Below are 16,838 nucleotides of genomic sequence, written 5' to 3'. Positions count from 1 at the left end.
AACAAACAAAAAAATCATTGGGATTTTGACGGGAATTGTATTTAATCTATAGCTGTGTTGAGTCATATTGACGTCCTAACAATACTGTTCCCTAACTCATAGCCATGGGTAGTATTTCTGTTTATTTATGTTGTTTTAATTTCTTTTGGTTGAATTTTTTTCAGTTGTTAATGGTCCTTTATTTTTATTTATTTATATGTAGTGGTGAGAATTGAACCCAGTACTTCATGCATTCGAGGCAAGCGTTCTACCACTGAGCTATAGCCCCAGCCCTGTTTTTAATTTATTTCAGTAGTGTTTTGTAGTTTTACTGGTTAATTCCTAACTTTTTGTTTTGATTCTAGAATTGGTTTCATAATTTTCTTCCCTGATTGTTCATTATTCAGTATATAATTCACTGCACGTGTGTGTGTGTTGACTTGTACCCTGCTCCTTTGCTGATTTCATCTTTATCAGTCCCAACAGTTTTCTTGGTGTAATCTTCAGGGCTTTCTACTTAATTAGATCAAGCCTTCTGTGAACAGAGGAAGTTCTACACAGGACGCCTTTTCCTTTTCTTGCCTAATTACTCTGGTTAGAGTTTCTAGTACCATGTTGCATAGCAATGGCAAAAGCAGTCATTCCTGCCTCGTTTCTGACCTTGGAGGAAAAGCTTTCAGTCTTCACCATTGAGTATCATGTTCACTGTGGGTTCTTCACATGTGGCTTTTTTGTTTTCAGACCTTTTTAATTGGTATATTACTTGTGCATAATGGTGGGGTTTGTTAGTATATATTCGTGTGCACAAAATACAATGTAGTTTGGCTAATGTCACTCCCCCCTTCCATCTTCTCACCCTCTGGGTCCCTTTCCTTTATTCTGCTGATCTCACATGGCTTTTATCATATTCAGGTAGTTTCCGTCTGTCCTTAGTTTGTTGTGTTTTTATCATGAAAGGTTGTCTGTTTTATAATGTTTTTTTCTGTGTCATGGGAGAGGGTCATGTAGTTTCTCTCCATTCTGTTGGTGTGCTGGGTTACACGGATTGGTTTTCAGTGCTGAGCCATCCTTGCATTCCAGGAGTAACTCCCCCTTGGCCATGGTGTGTGATCTCTTTACTGTGCTGCTGAATTTGACTTGCTAGTTATTTTATTGAGGACTTTTGCAGCAATGTGCATAAGGACTATTAGTCTTCAGTTATATCATCATATCTTAGCACCTGGCTTTAATATCAGGGGAATGCTGGCCTTGGAGAATGAGTTAGAGAGTATTTCCTCTTAATTTTTTGGAAAAGTTTGAGGATTGGTGTTAATTTCCCTTTAAACGTTCAGTGTAGTTCACCAGCGAAGCCTTCAGGGCCAAGGCTTTTCTTCTGTGTGTCTTGGTGATGAGTGCTTGTTTCTGCTTCCTGCAGAGCAGAAAGACCATGGGTTTATGGTGGCCCACGCTTCTTCTGGAGACAGGGCCTCTGGCAGCAACCCTGAGTCAGACGCTGTCCCCTTCCAGGAAGGCCCGAGGACCTCTGACGAGCTGGATGCAGTGTCGAGTTTGCCCACACCCAGTGACATCCTTGTGTCCTATTCGACCTTCCCAGGTGAGCGCATCCCTGGGGGTCTTCCCATCTGGCCCACAGGCAGCCATGCTGTGAGGTCCTGGTTCTGAACCTTGCTGCTTCTGTGACCCCCAAGCAAGTTACTTCACTTCTCTGAGCCTCAGCTCAGGGCGAAGTGGGTGAGATGCCTGAGGTGCACAGCCACTGGGTTGGGGCGCTTCTGCCTCACCCTCCCCCAGCTCTGCCTCAGCCTCCTCCACTTTAAAATGGGAATAGTAATCCTACCTTGGGGCTCTTGGGGATCATCCAAGGAGCTGGCGCATCATGGAGCACAGTGCCTGTCACACAGGAGGGAGGAAGGGCTGAGACGTGTCCTTCTCTCCCCCGTGTTGTTGGGCTCTCAGAGCCTCGGTTTCCTTGCTGGGAAAACAGTCGCAGCCAGGCTCAGGAGGTGATCACCAGGTTGAAGTAGGGTCACCGGTGTACAGGGCCACGGGGACGTGGCTCCTTCCGCTATAAGCAGATGGGCCCCAGTCCGGAGGTGGCCCCGGCAGCTCTCCAGTGGAGCTCAGTCTCCTCTTCCCGCAGGTTTCGTCTCCTGGAGGGACACCTCGAGCGGCTCCTGGTACATCGAGACCCTGGACAGCGTCTTCGAGTGCTGGGCTCACTCTGAAGACCTGCTGTCCCTGCTGCTCAGGGTGGGTGCCATTTCACTTTGGAGGGCAGCATGTCCTCCTCAGGGCATGGGCAGGCGCAGCACACCAAGCCCACACCAAAGGCAAGGGACAGGAGGCCTTGTGTGCCTCTGAGCCTTGGGCTTTGATTCTCTCTGCCTGCAAGGGCCACGCCCCCTCGCTCCCCCAGAGCCCCAGGCCGAGAGTCCCCGTTGACATAGCTGTCCTTGTTGCCACAGTGGATGGCTCAGTGAAGGCTGGTGTGGGCCCCCTGTCCCCTCCGCCCATGGCATAGTTTTCACTCTTGACCCTGGATGCCCCTGCTGTGCATTCAGGGCTCCAGGGAGTGACAGACAGGGAAGGGCAGGGCGGCCTGACAGGCTCCGCCCGCTCCTTGGAAACCCCATCTGGAGCAGCTGCTGCTTCCAAGGGTCCCAGAGTATGTGGCTGCCTCTGGGCCCTCCTGCTCCGCCCTGGTGTTCTGCGCCATGAGAAGGGGCTTTAAGGGGTCGTGCTTGCTTCTGAGGGAGGTTGTGGCCTGAGCATGGCCGAGCAGAGCCAAGGCCGCAAGCAGCCACCTCCCACAGTGCCGGGAGTAGGCGCCACAGCCCTGGGTAGGTGACCCCCAGAGGCCACCAGGACTCCTGGTCTAGTCTCTTCTCTCGACCTTTCTTCATGTGAAGCTTTTGTTCTGATTTGAACTTTGTGAAGTTGTGGGTTTTGAAATTTTGCGTTTTGTGCTCTTTAAACTTGTAGTAGTGCTGGGTGCAGTGGCCACACCTATAATCCCAGCGACTAGGGAGGCTGAGGTGGCAGAATGGCTAGCTTGGGGCCAGCTTCAGCAACTTAGACCCTGTTGCCAAAAAAAAAAAAAAGTAATAACGTAGAGAGGCGGTCCAGTCCCAGCTCCGCACACCACACACCCCGGGCCCATTTGGTGCTGGCCTCCCAGCCTGGCTTGCTTCAACTGAGAACTGAACTCTGACTCCCTGTGCTCTCCTTCTTGCAGGTGGCTAATGCTGTTTCAGAGAGAGGAATTTACAAACAGATTCCTGGTTGTTTTAATTTCCTCCGGAAAAAACTTTTCTTTAAAACTTAAAGGGGCCGGGATGCTCACCCTGCCTCATCGTCATCCCAAGACCTTCTGCTGCGGTCCTGGAGGCGGAGAGGCCTGGCCTCCTACAAGTTGAGGGTTCTGTGGCCTGTGCAGGGCCTGCTCCTTCCCAACCCCAGAGGGCAGCTTCTGGTCTGGAGGCAGATGCCAACTGTGTGGAAAGGAGCAGAAAGTCATGGATCCACAGGACCTCTTCATCAGTGGCCAGTCCTGGATCTGTGACCCCATGTTCTCCCTGGAGCAGTGCCTCTGGCCCCACACTGGTTATTTGCAGGGCCAAACGGCCCTTTGCTGTGGGCCTTCCCTGCCCTGTTCCTGGCTCTCTCCCTCCAGATACAGGAGCATCCCTCCCCAGTCCTGAGTCATGCCAACCAAAAATATCTTCAGACATTGCCAAATGTGCCCTGGGGGACAGAACCGCCCACGCTTGAGAATCATCCATCTGCAGGGATTTGGGGCTACAAACCAGCCAGCATTTCTCTTAAATCAACAAGCTTGGGCTCTGGACTCTGGCAGCAGGGGCCTGGGAGTTCTGAGTGAATTTCAGAAATTTATTGCATTATCTAGTCTTCACAAACAGCTCTCAGGTGAACATGGGCCCTCTGGCCTGTCTCCCCGTTTTGCTCTGGTGCTTTGTACTTCCTCATAATGGAGACTGCCTGTTTGAGAAAGTGGTCTTATTCCTCTTGATCCCCCCCCATCCCAGGGGAGGGGTGGGACCACAAGCGCAGAGGGCACGTCTCTTGTCCAGGGGAACACGGTTACCAGATCTGGCCAGATCCAGGTCTTCCAGGTTCTGACCCCTGCTTCCTATGTGCCTTCCTTGCTGAGGGACCCCATCCAGGTTCAGATGACCCTGCTGTGCCCTGGACAATGCTAGGCTTGCCCAAGCCCGCCCTGGCCCTGGGCCCTGCTGTCCTTGTTTGCAGGACCATGAGGTTTGGAATGGTCTGCTAATAAGTCACACCAAGAGGTGAATCATGGTGATTGCCACTTTATTAGTATTTTGCTTCTGCCATCTTCCCAGTTCTGAGGTCCAGAGGCTTCCTTGGTTAGTTATTTGCAATGACCTGCAGGACACACACAAGAAAATAAGCCAGTGGCCCGTGCCGCAGTGTCTCCACCTGAGGAATTCTGATGACATTTGGGAGAGAAAGGGGAGACCACAGCTTTTCATTGACTCCTGGGGTCTTATAGTAAATAGGGGTCTCAGCCTGGAGTCCTGTTTGGGCTTTAGATCAGGGGCCTGTCAACCCCTCAAAATCATGCAGATGCGCGTGGGCTTAGATTTTATTTAGTTTGTTTCTCAAATCCAAAGTGCTGTTTGTGAGGCACCTGCGACCTGCCTTCAGATCCTATTCAGGCTTTTTTTTTTTTTTTTTTGGTGCTGGGGTTTGAGCCCAGGGCCTGTCACCTACTAAGCACCTGCTCAACTACTGAGGTGTACCTCCAGCCCCTGAACACTTTACTATGATGATCCAGGACCCACTGAAGCTTCTGGATCTCTGCAGCACAGATCCTCAGGCTGCTGTGTGGGATGTGTGTGCAGGGATGTTCACCGTAGCGACGTAAGGGGGAGAAACAGGAAACAGAAGCCCCTCTCCTCATGGTGGGAATAGGGAAACCAGTTACCACTCAAAGGAGTGACCTGGGTCAAAATGTGACAGGGGATCAAGTGGAGAGCTAAGTGGCAGATCAGGAGTTGGACCCTGTTTTTGGCTAGAAGTCTGGGAGCATCGTTGTACATCTGTAGGTATTTTTTATTTGCACACATAGCCCAGGTCACGAGCCTGCACTGTTAGCAGTGATGATGTCTGCAGAGTAGAGACGGAAAGTGGGGGAACGTCATCTTTTTTACCTGATGCCCTTCTGTATTATTTTAATATTTTTATAAAGAAATGTTTTACCTTCTGAAAAAGAAAACAAAGCTAGTGACTGCTGAAGGTTCATGTGTTGCTGTCATCCAGGGGACCTCTGTTGAGAGGGTGCGAGTTCCAGGCCACCCATCTCCTCCCTGCACCTGCCTCTCGTGGGCAGCTCCTGACCTTGATCCACCACCTGTCTAGGTTCACCCAGCAGGTGCTCCCAAGCACCCCCGGGCCTTAGCTGTTTGTGCCTCCTGCTGCTCATGGTGTGTCTCTGGTCTGGGACTCCTGCAAGGTGCTACCAGCCTCTTGCAGCTGCCGGGACAGCCTTTGCCAGGAGACAGCTGACTGCCTGAGTATCTACTCCGGAACCCGTGGCTGGGCATTGGTGCCGCCCTGGGTGCTTTGGGTGGATGCAGCCTCCATCCAGCTGACACCCAAGGTTGGCTTCCCATTGATCCCCCTGCCATCTGGCCCGCTCTGCTGTGCTGCTTCTGGGGCTGGGAACAGCTGAGGCTGGGCAACACATCAGGGCAGTGCCCTGGGCCCTGCTTTGGGTCTAAAGGTGCTGCCAGGCCCAGCTGCACAGACTCACGGGGCAGCTGGGGCTGGAACAGTGTCCTAGGCCTTCCATTCAGTCAGCGAGGCCCTCAGCAGTGCTGGTGGCTCCTTGAAAGTGGCATGCAAGTGTCCTGCCAAATCCAGTCATGGCTCTCCAGTCAACAGACAACACCCCAGCATCAACACAACCTTGAAAATCAACTAACGGTTTTGGAATCTCTGGGGCCTGTGGCCACTTGGCCAAGCAGAGCCCAGAGGTGGGCAAATGAACATGGAGCCACCAAGCAGTCTGGGCCTACTCAGAAGCAGCCACCTGCTCTTTTGGACAGCATGGTTTTCCTTGTGTGGCCAGGCTCACGCTGCAGTTTCCTATTTTGTTTTGTAACAGAGTGACAATTTAATTCAATTGAACAGTTTCCTGCAGATTAAACTTAAAATGAGATCAGATGCCAGCTCCCTCCTTTGCAGGCTCCGCCAGAAGCACCGCAATCCCCACTTGCTCTGGCTCCTGAGAATGCGGAGGAGCCTTGGTGGAGTTCAAGTCCCACTTTACAGAAGAGCAAACCAACTTGGTGGCAATGCTGGGGTGGCTTAAAACCTGCCTCCGGGCAGTCTCTCTCCCTCCTGGCTTTGGTCCCCAGACAGTGCGCCTCCTCCACTTGCCCCCAGAGTCCCTTTCTTAGGGATGAGTCTTCCTGTCATCCAGCTGCTTCTAATCACTGGTGCCAGTGATGAGGATGATCATTTTTGGGGTATGGGGGATTGAACTCAGGGGTGCTCTACCACTGAGCCACAACCCCAGGCCTATTTTGTATTTTATTCAGAGATAGGTTCTCACTGTGAAGACCCCCTTGATTATTTTTAATGATTTTTATGGTTATTGTTGTAAACAAATTTGTTGGTTGTAATGAAAAATAGAAATTGTTGTGGAAGCTCATAGGAACACAGCTCTCTGGTGACATGTTCACAGTCACAGGAGGACCAACTCGGCCCCATTTGCCCACAAGCATCCCAACCCAGCCCTGAAAACGCTCATCCCAGGAACCCTCTCAGTCCTAGCAAACCAGGATGGTTGGTCACCCTACAGAATACTCTCCAGGGGGACCAATTTCTAATGATTAAGGTTGGGGGGGTATCTCAGACCATTAGGTTTGGGCTTTGCAAATAAATATGGTCATTTATAGCACTGGATGGTGGGGTCTGGGCCCCCACACTGATAAGCAAAAATGAAATACCCCACTAATCCTAAGGAACCCACTCACAATGCCTGAGGGGTGTCCTGTGTCCAACCTCCTTGGGCAAACTCACCCTCTGTTGCTTTTCACCCAATTTGACATGCAGAAATTTTGGATGCGATTATGCAGTTTCCTCTGAGCACCCCCCCACACACACACACTCCTTTGAGAGACCCTAGGTGGCATTTGTGGGGCCAGGTGAGCAGGGCAGGATCCATGGGACTCAGGACTGGTCTGGTTCTTACCGTATTGATCCAGTCTATGTAATTGGAGACCCTGGTGAAGACGGAGGGCTTGCGGTAGTAGTTGCAGCCGAGAGTGGACCCGAAGCTGACCACGCCGTGCACTTGCCACTTGCCATCAGCCGCCTGGCAGTTCAGGGGCCCTCCAGAATCACCCTGAGCAAGAGTCAGATGAAGAGAAGGGAAGGGAAGGGGCTGCCCAGGGGGATCCCTGTTCTCAGGCACTCATGCTGCTCTGTCGTGGGTTGCCACAGCTCTGAGTGCGACGGTAGGACTTACAAGAGCTGCATTTGTCCCTGGGTGTCCTGAGCTGAGCTAAGCACTTTATTGGCCTCATCTCCTTACAAAAGCTATGAGGCAAGTGTTGTGAGTACCCAGTTCACCTGAGAGGAAAACCTGGGGGGTTCAGAGGCTACACCTTGCTTGAGGTTGTCCTGGCACAAATGACCCTGCGGAGCTGCACACCAGTTAGGCTGCTGAGCTCTTATCCACCACCAGCCACCTCCTCCCATGACAAGGAGTTTCCTGGGGTCTGTGTGGGCAGATTGAGGGCACACTTGGTCTGAAGGACATGAGAACCCCTTCCATTGCAGTCGCCACTCAACCGCAGAGCCCAGTTAAGACACCATCTCGGGATGGGATTGTGGCTCAGTGGTAGAGCGCCTCTCTAGCAAGCCACCTTTTCTGGAGATTATAAGGACCAGATTCTGGAATGTCCAGAGGGGTTTCCAGTGCTCTGCCAGGAGGGGTGAGGACGGATGCTGGGACCTCTCCCCGTCCCCAGTCCCATTTCGCTGTGGAGGGAGCCCTGATGTTGGATACTCACATTGCAGCTGGAAGTCACACCGTCACCCCCAGCGCAGACCATGGTGGTCTTCACGGAGCTGCCCCACCAGCTAGCGCTGGAGCAGGTGGCGTAGTTCACAACCAGCAGCAGACCCTGCTGCAGGATGTCGGGAGAAGCCCCATTGGCTGAGCGACACCAGAAAGAATGGATCAGAGGGACAGAGGGACTCCTGAGTAAGAAGGAAGTGGTGACACCTGCTGGGCTGTCCCTCTAGCCCCTTTCGCTGTGGCCCTTGTCACGTTCGCCCATGGCTCTTTTCTATCCTGTGCCCTCACAGCTGATTGGTCAGTGTTCTGGCCGCTGCTGATTGATTCGGGGGTGAGCACCTGACTTACACTAAGCCAATGAGCTGCTTCTCCTGGGAATTTGGGCTGGAGACTAAGAATTCCCGCCCAGGGAGGACTCAGCAGTGGCTGCCATTTTTTTTTTTTTTTTTCTCCATGGAGAAAAGCTTGAGGGGGACCCACCCAGGAAAGAAATTCCGAGGGCGTGCTCATGAATTTCTTCCAGGCTCCAGTTCCTGGTTCTGGCCTGTTCCTAATGGCTGGCTGTGTCTCTCTGCCCCAGGGTTGAGACTCTGCAATCCTTAAAATCTTAAAGCACACTAGTTGGAAAAAATCGTTGGTGTGGTCAGGGTAGCACTTTCCTAGTAGCCCCCTGTGACACTGCCACCGTCACATACTACCCCATCAGCATTACCGCCCCTACTAATGGAGAGGATAAGGAGTATTTTCATTCTTGCCCTTTACTAGGCTTTCCAAAGAGGCAGTCCTCGAAGAAATATCAATAAATATTGTTTGATACATGGGACACTGAAATCAAGAGACATTAAGTCCCTTGCCTAAGATCACGCTCACTGATATATAGTTAACACTCGGCTAACACCTGGCACGTTATCACACATGTCTTCTAATCTTCACCAACAGAGTTTCCACTTTAAAGATGGGAAAACCAAGGTCCAGAGGGGGTTGCTGAGGTTACATAGTGATCTTCAGGCAAGCATTTGGACATCCCTGGCCCTGGCCACTCCACCATCTCACCATCTCCCTGCCCTGGGGTTTTCTGGGTAACAAATAGGTGGGCACACTTGTATCTGATTTGCATGAGACGTCCCCTCCACCCTTCCTGCTTCTGCACAGTTTTCCTGTGTCCTTGGTTTTTGAAGACAAGCTAGTCAGGGGGCCGTAGTCATTTCTCTGAGTGCATCAATGTTGATGTACTCATCTGTCACTCATAGATTTATGTCATTATGAAAAAGAAATTGCTCTTCTGCACAGACCTCCCTAGAATCTTCTAAACCTCTGGTGATTTTATAAGGGACGGGTAGGTGCTCTGTTCCTTTTGGTGGCATATTGTCATGGGATTTCTGACCCTTGGGTTTATGTCAAAAGAAGACTCACGCTCAACCATGTTCTCAGTAGCAAGACCAAGTGGCCCAGAAGACAGGTTTGGATAAGGGGGGGGGGGTGGTCCATGCGGGCTCCAGGGACCTCTGTGGAGCTCCAGAACCTTGAGGTCCCAGAATCTGTGCTGTTCTGGGCCCATCTGTGCTATGCAGAAGTGTCATATGGTCTCTGTACCGTTCATTCAATCCCAGTGACAGTAACAACTAGCACACAGCAGCTACTATGTGCCTTTGTTACTGGTCTGAGTGCCTCCCTTGGACTGTCTCCTTCAATCCTCTCTGGGATGTAGGTGCTGTTATTATCCTCGTTTCACAGATGAAGAAACTAGCACAGAGGCCAAGTAATGTGCCCAAGGTCACACAGCAAATAGTGAGAGAGCTGGGATTTGAACCCCAGGCCGCCTTGGATGACTAGTGGGGTGAGAGACCCAACCTGACAGGTGACAGCACCTTCTTTCCCTGCCTGGCCTGGGTGCTCGCGGCCAGCACTTACTCTGCAGCCTGCCCCAGCCTGTGACGTAGCAGGGGTAGTTGTTGGGTAAAATGGTGCCGGCAGGTGGGAGGCAGGCCAGTTGGATCTTATCAGTCAGGGTGACGGGTGTGGCCAGTTTGAGCAGGGCAATGTCATTCCTGGTCAGGAAAGAGACAGAGCTCAAGAGCATTAGCCAAGCAGGGCTTTGAAGAGTGCAGAGAGATTTCCCGGGGCTGATCCCCAGGGAGAGTAGCTGGGCATCTTTGAAAATGTAAAAGACCTTGTTAGGAGGTTTCAGGGACAGGAGATACAGAAGGACTGTGTCCTGCTCCACTGAGATCACCATCCCTGTTCCCTTGTCATGGACTAGGCACACATGGTCAGTGATGGCCTGGGGCACACAGGGGCCTACAGGCTCAGGAGGCAGGAGACCCAGGTTGCTCCCTGCCCCCCCCATCACCACCCCCCCCATCACCACCCCCCAGGCAACTTTTGCACAGGCCGAACCTCTATGAGGTCAGAGCCCTTCCCCTCCTTATAGAAGGATCGAAGCCACCCCCAGAGCCCTGAGACAGAGCATACCCTTGGGCCAGATTGTTGTTCCACTTCTGGTGTACGATAGCCTTGGAGACCTTGACGGCCAGGGAGCCCGCCTCCTCGGTGGAGAGGCTGTGCCGGCCCAGCACTACGCGGTAGGTCCTGGAGGAGCTGGGAGGGCACAGAGGGTCAGTCCCTTGCCCTTAGCCCCCCCCCCCCCCGGCAGGGACACCCAGGAGATGAGCCACTTGGGATGGGCCCAAGTAAGTGTCGGCTGCATGAACCAGCAGTGGGGCTTGGGATCTTGTCTTTCCTGGGAGCCATCTGTTGGTTACTAGGTAGCATAAATGCTTTAACATAAAACCCATCACCCTGTGATAATTATAACAACCTTATACTAACTATAAACTGACTTAATAAAAGTTGTAATAATAGAAATCTTATACTACTCTGGAGGGAATGAGAAAAATAAGAGTCCTTTTTTAGTTTAATTCTCCACCCTTATTTTCTCTTGGGGAAACTGAGGCCCAGGGAGGGGTAAAGAGTCCAGAGAGAATCTAGACCTGGAGCGCAGGACGCCGGGTTACCCGGCCTCTTTGTTTTTCCCACCCCCTCTTAAAGCCTATACACCTGGTGGGAGTAGGTTCAATTTCAGGGCCAGCCCACGCCAGCCCACGTGGAATGCTGAAGAGTTCCAGCCCAGGTGAGATTAGCCTCGGACATGGGGAGGAAGAGGGTGTCCTCTCATTTAATTCACACTACATTCTGTTATGACTGCCAGGCGCCTGTGATCCCAGCCACCCTGGAGGCTGAGGCAGGAGGATGGCATGTTTGAGACCGGCTGGGACAATTTAGTAAGACCTTGTCTCAAAAATTTAAAAATGGCTGGGGGAATGTGTCTTAGTGGTAGTACTGAAAAAAAAATTCTGTTATCTCATTTTTTTTTCCCAGGGGATATGTTAAAACTTAGAGAAATTATTTACACTGTGAAGTGGACCCAGTTCCAGATGGAGAGGCCACATCTGATACTCCCAGGAGGGCAGAAACTGGGCCTCCCCGTCCTCCACACCGTCCCTCAGTCCAGCCAAGATTGTCAGTCGACAGTAGACTGAATTATAGATCATCTAAAACTTGTGTCTGGCCAGGCGAGTGGTTATTTGCAAGGCCCCTTTATAGTGTGGTTCAGGCCTTTGGGTCCCCTCTCTTGGAGGTGAGCACTGGCTGGTAGGGCGAGCAGCCTGGGTGACCTGGGAAAGGCAGTTAGTTACCTGATGCAGTGGGCAGCTGTCAAGACCCAGTTCTTGGCCACCAGGGACCCTCCGCAGGTGTGGTGCCACTGGCCATAGGCACTGTACTGCAGGGAGACCTGTGGAGAGGCACCTGTGGGCTGAGTTCTTCCGCTGAGAGCAGGTGAGGTGGCACCTCTCGCCCCAGGTGCAAAACTTAAGGGGCACCTGAACCTCAGTCATCAGGGTAAAAAACCCTTTAGTGCTTTGTAGAATATAAACAGTCCAAATCTACACAAAAAGGCATGATTAAACAATATTGAAAAGTTAAATAGACTATTAAAAATTAACTTCTGAACATCTCTCTGGGATATGCCCCTTCTTCGGAACTATTTCCTTAGGACACGGCCCTCCAACTTAATATGTCCAACCCAAACTCTTAATTTCCCCCAAACCTGTTCCATCCTCAGGATTCCCTGCACGGTCAATGCCACCTCCACTTTCCTGGCTGCTCAGGCTAAAATCCTCTTACCCCTCACTCAAACCCAAGAGCGAGCCAGCTGGGTGGCCCACACCTGCAATCCCAGAGACTCAGGAGGCTGAGGTGGGAGGATCACAAGTTTGAGGCCAGCCAGGGAAACTGAGAGACACCCTGCCTCAAAAAATAAAAAGGACTGGGGGTGTAGTTCCGTGGTCAGGTGCCCCTGGGTTCAATACCCAATACCAAGCACCAACGCAAACAAAACCAAACCCCATCAGCGGTAACTTTATACATGGAGAGAATGCTTCCCTTGTATCTTGACTCTCTGTCCCAGACGCCTCATCCCTTGCCTGGATGATATCCTGGTCTTCTGGTTTTTTTTTTTTTTTTTTTTTGGGTGGGGTGGTGGAGCTGGGATGGAACCTGGGGCTTCACACATGCTAAGCACCCACTCTACTACTGAGCTGCACCCCTGCTCCTAGTCACCTATCTTTCTTCCAGCTCCCACTTTGGCCCACCCCTCACCCCAAACACACAGCAGCCAAAATGATCCTTTCTACACATAAATCTGATTATATCTCTGTTCAGAACCTCCAATGGCTCCCCCTCTTGCCCAGTGAAAACTCAAAATTCAGGTGGTCTACTAGGTCCTACATCACCTCTCTGACCTCAGCCTTCCCCTCCCCTCCCCTTGGCCATGCTGACCTCCATCAGTTCTGCAAATATAACAAGCCTACTTCTGCCCCAGGGCCTTTGCCCTGGCTTCTGTTTATTAAATATTTATAAAATATTCCTGTTTATAAAATATTTATAAAATATTCCTGCTGCTGGAATATTTTTCTCCCAGGTATCAACCTATCTCCTCCATTCCTCTGGGTCTCTGTTCCAGGTTACCTTCTCCTCCTGAAGCCTACGTGACTTTGGGCACATTTTTGGTCCTGATCGCTTTATACGGAAGATAGGGACCATAATGTTCACCATGCAGGGCCCTCAGGATGATTAATAATCACAGTATCCAACACTATGAACTTCCAGTAATTTGACCGCTCACCTTGTGCGCAGCACGGCCCTAAGCTCAGAGTGTGTATTGGCTCATGTCTTAATTAAGGCAGCTGTGAGCACCTGTACAATGTGGTCTGTGCCTTGAAGACTGTTATCTATTTCTAATATGATGTATGCAAAAAGGCAGTTTACTTGTTCCAGGTCATACCAACAGTACTTGGCGGAGCAGAGAGCTGAGCCTGGTCCCTGCTCCTGAACATTTTTTTGTAATGGATGGATCCGGAGACTGTCATGCTAAGTTAAATAAGTCAGTCCCCCCAAATCAAAAGTTGAATGTTTCCTCTGATATGCAGAAGCTAATCCAAAATAAGGGAGGGGGGAGGTAAAAAAAAAAGAATAGAGAAAAGATCAAAGGAGTAGACAAAGGGGAATGAAGGGAAGAGAGGAGGGATGGATAGGAAAGACAGTGGAATGAACCTGACCTATTTTTTCTATGTACATATATGAAATACCACAGTGAATTCCATCATCAACTAAAAGTAAATAGCAGAAAGATCAGTAGAATAGAGGGAGGGGAAAGGGGGAGAGGGAGGGGAAGAGGAAGTACTGGGGACTGAATTAGAGCAAATTATAGCCCATGCTTTTATAATTATGTCAGAGTGAATCCTATTGCTATGCAGAACACCAATAACAAAGTAAAAAATTCAACTTTAGTTCTAAAGTGCTTATGGTATTTCTGAGCACGTTGTGGTTTGGATTTAGGGGTATTGAGGTAGGGCCATAGTCTTGGGGTGGGTGGGAGAGTCCTCTCAGGCAGTAGAGTGCCAGGCACATTAATTAATCCTGGCTTTGTTTAAAGTTCTGACATTTTGTTCATCCTGAATGTTTTTGCATAGTTTGATTTTAAAAATGTTGCATGAAAACATTACTCATTTTGGGTGCTGAGCCTTAAATTATTCTCCCAAATTGAGGGCTTCACTTGCCTCACCTGAGACTCTGCCTGGGCTAGATTGCCCACCCGACCCAATTAAAAAACAAAACAAACAAACAAACAAACAAAACCTCCTCAGGGAAACAGAAGCAGGAGGGGCGGGAGCTCCCCAAGACTAACATTAATTGGTTCCCAAGGCAAGGATTGAACCAGGAAGTATTTTATGCAACATCAATTTGTTTCTCAGCACAAATACACTCTGGGTTTGGGGATCCCAGGGGGAGGGGCTGTTGCCCCCCTTCAACTTCCCACAGAAAACAGGGTGAGACTGAAAAAGGTGAAAAACTAGCAAAAGTACACAGAGCCAAGGGTGTAAATTGGGGAATATCGGGCACCATTCTGTCATTGACACTTTTTCCTTTTTGCTGTGCTGGGGATGGAACCCAGGGCCTTCTGCTTGACAGGCAAGCGCTCTGCCACTGAGCTACGCCCCACACCCCAGCTGTCACTTCTTTAATCTAGATGCCATTCCCTCGATGAAACATGCACCTGCTGCACGGGACCCCCTGGGCACTCATCTCTGATGGGTACTCTGACCACCTGGGTTAGAAATGTGCCCTGATCCAGCTGGGTCTGTTCCCAGCCTGTTTCCATCAGTTACACTTGCAATTCATGTGTTTTGATAAGACACAGAGCTGATGAAATATGAGTTCAAAAATAGAGCTGTGGGGGCTGGGGTTGTAGCTCAGGGGTAGAGCGCTTGCCTAGCACGCATGAGACACTGGGTCCCATCCTCAGCACCACATAAAAATAAATTAAATAAAGGTATTAAAAATTTGTTTTAAAAAAATAGAGCTGTGATTTATAGAGAAACTAAATTAAATGCTTGGAAGACACTGGCTAATGGTGACTCTTAAAAAATGGCAATCCCCCGCCCCCCCCCCAAAAAAAAGGGCTATTGAATTAGGCGTCTGTGAAAAAAGTGGAAAGAAGCGGGGAAGGGGTGGGGATGGGGCAGAGATGACAAAAGTCAGGACCAGCTCATTACACAGATTGCTTCAGGAGCAGCTTAAAGTTCTGCTCTACTTGGGATAGGGAGGAAGAGCATGAGAAGAAGAATCCCACTAAATAGGGAAGAGAGGTGGGAGGGAAAAGGAGGGAGAAGGGGAGTTGCACGGAGGATGGAAGGAGACCCTCATCGTTATACAGAATACAAGTATGATGTTATGAAGAGAAAAAGAAAAAAAAAGTGTGTCACATTAGATTGGATAGAGAGAAATGATGGGAGGGGAGGGGAGGGGAAGGGGAGATAGGAAGGGCAGCAGAGTAGAATAGACATTATGATTGCTGTATGTATATAGGTGACTCTATGACCAGTGTGATTCTGCAATCTGTACAAGCAGAAAAATGAGAAATTATACCCCAATTGTTTCAAATGTATGAATTGCCAAGATCATTGTAATGTCATGTGTGGCTAAAAAAAAAAAAAAAAAAAAAAAAAGTTCTGCTCTACTTGAAAGAAATGGACGTAGGTGCCATATTACAGGGGTTGGTTTTTATAAGAAAGTTAAGAATTCAAAAGATTGGTGAACAGATAAGTAAAATGTGTATTAAGCATTTCTAAATCAAAATAAAATGTTTAAAGCCTACATGTAGGATTGAAAATGATTTTTCTATACCAACTTTTCAATTACTCAGTCCCAACTATGTCAGACAGGAGAGTTTCCTACATTTGTTTATGCAATTGTAAATTCACTCATCTTTGTGTGCCCTGTCACTAAAAGTCTATAATGTGGGCCTGGGTCCCATACAGTGTTTCAGTCTTGATTTCTGTATATTACGTCAAGGTAAGGAAGCATTTGTTTTCATTGATAACACGGGATTGAAGATTAATTTGCATAAGCAGCACTGATTGGTTTCATAAAGCATGGACATTTGCATAGATGGTGATGAATGGCTCATAAAAATAACAGTACTTGTGTAAGCAAATGTCTGATTGGTTAACAGAGTCAGACTATTTAGGAACTTGGGTGCAGGGGTAGTGGGGTGGTGTAGGGATAGTGGGGTGGTGTGGCTCCTTTTGGAAGCTGGAAAAGGCACCTCTTCCCCAGCCCCAAGGTTGGCCAAGGACACAAAAATGTGTGGGTTTTTTTTTTTTTCTTTTTGGTGAAGTTGTCCAAGCTGCCTTCTGAGGTCCCACCAATCCTCATCTCTGCCAGCATAACAGACCCCAGGGTGGGAGGGCAAAGGGGGGCTGAGAAATGATGGGATGGGAGGAGGGTACAGAGTGGTTGACTCACCTGCCAGGGCCAGCTGTTGGGTGTCGCCGCTTCACCGCCAACCACCCTGCTCAGTTGGGGCAGGTGAGTGGGGAGCCCACAGCTGAGAGCTATGGAAGGAGAAACGGGGGCGAGTACAGGAAGCAGCCACCCAATCAATGGAGACTATGCTTGCTGCACACCCAGCACCCAGATAGAAAAGCCTTGCTCTAGAAGGACCCCGAGAGGTCACAGTCCAGCCTTGCTTTGCTTCTCTGAAACTCCACTCCAACCTTCCTATAACTACACAGGGTGGAGTGCAGTGGGAGAGGGCCAGGTGGGGATGGAGGGCAGGGAGTTCCCCTTCCTAGTCCCACCAGGGGTTGGGAGAGCGGCGCCTCCGGGTGATGGGGTTACCTCCAGCCACCAACGCAGAGAGCAGTAGGGTCTTGATCAT

At 50.0% G+C, this 16,838-nt stretch overlaps 2 protein-coding genes across 4 annotated transcripts in view; one reads left to right on the top strand and one right to left on the bottom strand.

Annotated features, from left to right (window-relative positions):
- Casp9 (caspase 9) overlaps positions 1 to 6,190 on the top strand; it is a 21,916-nt gene extending 15,726 nt beyond the window's left edge. For all 3 annotated transcript variants that reach the window (XM_078025342.1, XM_078025343.1, XM_078025344.1), the window contains 3 exons: positions 1,394 to 1,573; positions 2,120 to 2,229; positions 3,215 to 6,190. In XM_078025342.1, the coding sequence (XP_077881468.1) occupies positions 1,394 to 1,573; positions 2,120 to 2,229; positions 3,215 to 3,304 (380 nt within the window). In that variant the 3' untranslated portion in view covers positions 3,305 to 6,190. The remainder of the gene's footprint in view (positions 1 to 1,393; positions 1,574 to 2,119; positions 2,230 to 3,214) is intronic.
- LOC101968389 (chymotrypsin-like elastase family member 2A) lies at positions 4,298 to 16,838 on the bottom strand. The gene is made up of 7 exons (XM_078027745.1): positions 16,759 to 16,838; positions 11,752 to 11,925; positions 10,529 to 10,654; positions 9,968 to 10,104; positions 8,049 to 8,194; positions 7,226 to 7,378; positions 4,298 to 4,389 (listed from the first exon to the last, which is right to left on the bottom strand). The coding sequence occupies exons 1-7, from the start codon at positions 16,836 to 16,838 to the stop codon at positions 4,372 to 4,374; spliced, it is 834 nt and encodes a 277-aa protein (XP_077883871.1). The 3' UTR covers positions 4,298 to 4,371.

This window comes from Ictidomys tridecemlineatus, chromosome 11 (assembly GCF_052094955.1).
Source record: "Ictidomys tridecemlineatus isolate mIctTri1 chromosome 11, mIctTri1.hap1, whole genome shotgun sequence".
NCBI classification, from domain to species: domain Eukaryota; kingdom Metazoa; phylum Chordata; class Mammalia; order Rodentia; family Sciuridae; genus Ictidomys; species Ictidomys tridecemlineatus.
Note: the sequence above shows the minus strand (reverse complement) of the source record. Positions and strands in the feature narration are given on the sequence as shown.

Excerpts from the sequence above, each read along its gene's own strand:
- LOC101968389 (XM_078027745.1), bottom strand. The coding sequence starts at position 16,838 with ATGATCAAGACCCTACTGCTCTCTGCGTTGGTGGCTGGAGGTAACCCC. Across the intron at positions 11,926-16,758 it reads CGCCGCTCTCCCAACCCCTG|TTTTGCACCTGGGGCGAGAG; the intron begins GTGGGACTAGGA and ends GTGCCCCTTAAG. Across the intron at positions 10,655-11,751 it reads ACAGCTGCCCACTGCATCAG|CTCCTCCAGGACCTACCGCG; the intron begins GTAACTAACTGC and ends GTGCCCTCCCAG.